We start from the raw sequence: 1,743 nt of genomic DNA, 5'->3' as shown, positions 1-1,743 counted from the left end.
TCCCGCCCCGGGCAGGAAGTGCCGCTCACACGCCCGCCCACCCCCAGAGCACTCCTGCCCCAGCGGCCTCGTCTTCAAGTACAACGTCAAAGCCTGCAACAGCTCCTGCCGGTCCCTGTCGGAGAGGGACAGGAGCTGCGACGTGGAGGATGTCCCCGTGGATGGCTGCGCCTGCCCTGACGGCACCTACCAGGACAGTGGGGGGCACTGCGTGCCCAGGTCCCAGTGCGACTGCTACCTGGACGGCCAGGTCCTGCGGCCCGGCAGGCTCATCCACCTGGACGACAACGAATGGTAGGCGGTGCCCTCGGTCTGCCCTTGCCCGCCGGCTCCTCCTCGGGGCTGGGCGCCACAGTGGCTCCCGCCGGCTCCTGCGTGCAGACCCCTCCCAGCCACTCCTCAGCCCAGCGAGCCCCTGGGGTGTGGGCTGGCCAGCCCTGAGCAGGACACCCTTCAGGACATGCCTGGCAGGTGCCGTGCGGCTGCCAGCACTGGGCCATCCTGGAGCCGGCTAGGGCTGGGCGGGAGGCAGGCTGAGCACTGGCTAGCATGTGCGGGTGACTCGCCCACGCCTGACTCCGTGCACAGCGTGGTTCTCAGCAGTGGGCTGCAGCGCAGCTGCCCAGGGAAGCGCAGGGTGCCCTGGCCGTCTCCGGCCTGCAGCTGGTCGGTGCAAGGCCTGGTCCTGCCCAGCCGTTTAAAGGGGAGCTGCGCACGGTCTTCCTCTGTGGATGCTGGGCGTCCACTAGCTTCACTTTGCAATGGAAGCCAGGCCTCCCGCCCACTGTGCCCCGGCGGGCTGGGCGCTCTGCCAGGCCTGGGTCCTGCCCGGAGCCTGCTGGGAAGCTCCGTGTGTGTCCGCAGCCCACACAGCGTGCTCTGAGGCCACGCTCACCTCCACACGTCCTCCTGCCATCGGCCTTCCGCCCACCTGGGCCGGCCATGGCGCCCTCCCGGCCCGCAGACTGTGTCTAACCGTGGGGCCGCGGGCCTCCCTGAGCCCCCATGCCCCATCCGCCGGGGTCTGGCTCCGCCGGGGCGCCCAGTCGACGCCCTTCTCTCGTCATGTGGGGGCTGCGCCCCACCGGCCGACCCAGGCACAGCAGATGGCTGACGGGCGAGGGTGGGCGCTGCGAGGAGCGCCAGAGGCGTCGGGGAGCCGCGGTCTGACGTGCCCCTCTCCTCCTGCCCAGCGTCTGCCGGGACGGACTCCTCCTCTGCCGGACGCCCATCCACTTACCGCAGCGTAGGTGTCGGGGTCAGGGGGAGGCGCCCCTGGGGCCATGGCCGCGCTCACGGGCTCCCTTCTCTGCAGAGAACTGCTCGGGGGGCGCCGAGTACGTGGACTGCAGGGACCCGAAGGCACAGAGGCGGGCGGACAGCACCTGCAGCACCCGGAACATCCCCACCTTCGACGTGAGTCGCGGTCCGGGCAGGAGGGACGGGCGGGAGGCGGTGCGAGCAGAGAAGCCCCCGCCTGGCGCCCGTGTGCGCAGTGGGGGGTGCCCGGGGTCGCCTGGCCTGCGGGGTCTCACGGGGCTCTCTCCGCAGGAGAACGTGCCTTGCAAGCGCGGCTGCTACTGCCCGGTGGGGATGGTGAGGGACTCGAGGGGCCAGTGCGTCCTTCCCGACGACTGCCCCTGCTCGTTCGGGGGCCAGGAGTACCGGACGGGCAGCGTCACCGCGGTCGGCTGCAATCAGTGGTGCGTGGGGGAGCGGTCGGGCGGTGCCCCGCGTGGGCGC

General features: G+C 71.7%; 1 protein-coding gene across 1 annotated transcript in view; it reads left to right on the top strand.

Annotated features, from left to right (window-relative positions):
- Nucleotides 1-1,743, top strand: part of LOC101634954 (mucin-19-like) — a 54,284-nt gene that overhangs the window by 41,668 nt on the left and 10,873 nt on the right. The window contains exons 16-19 of the mRNA XM_012732263.1: nt 48-294; nt 1,194-1,246; nt 1,316-1,416; nt 1,552-1,703. Of these exons, the coding sequence (XP_012587717.1) occupies nt 48-294; nt 1,194-1,246; nt 1,316-1,416; nt 1,552-1,703 (553 nt within the window). The remainder of the gene's footprint in view (nt 1-47; nt 295-1,193; nt 1,247-1,315; nt 1,417-1,551; nt 1,704-1,743) is intronic.

Source organism: Condylura cristata, unplaced genomic scaffold (genome assembly GCF_000260355.1).
Source record: "Condylura cristata isolate star-nosed mole 26May11 unplaced genomic scaffold, ConCri1.0 scaffold00034, whole genome shotgun sequence".
NCBI lineage: Eukaryota > Metazoa > Chordata > Mammalia > Eulipotyphla > Talpidae > Condylura > Condylura cristata.
Note: the sequence above shows the minus strand (reverse complement) of the source record. Positions and strands in the feature narration are given on the sequence as shown.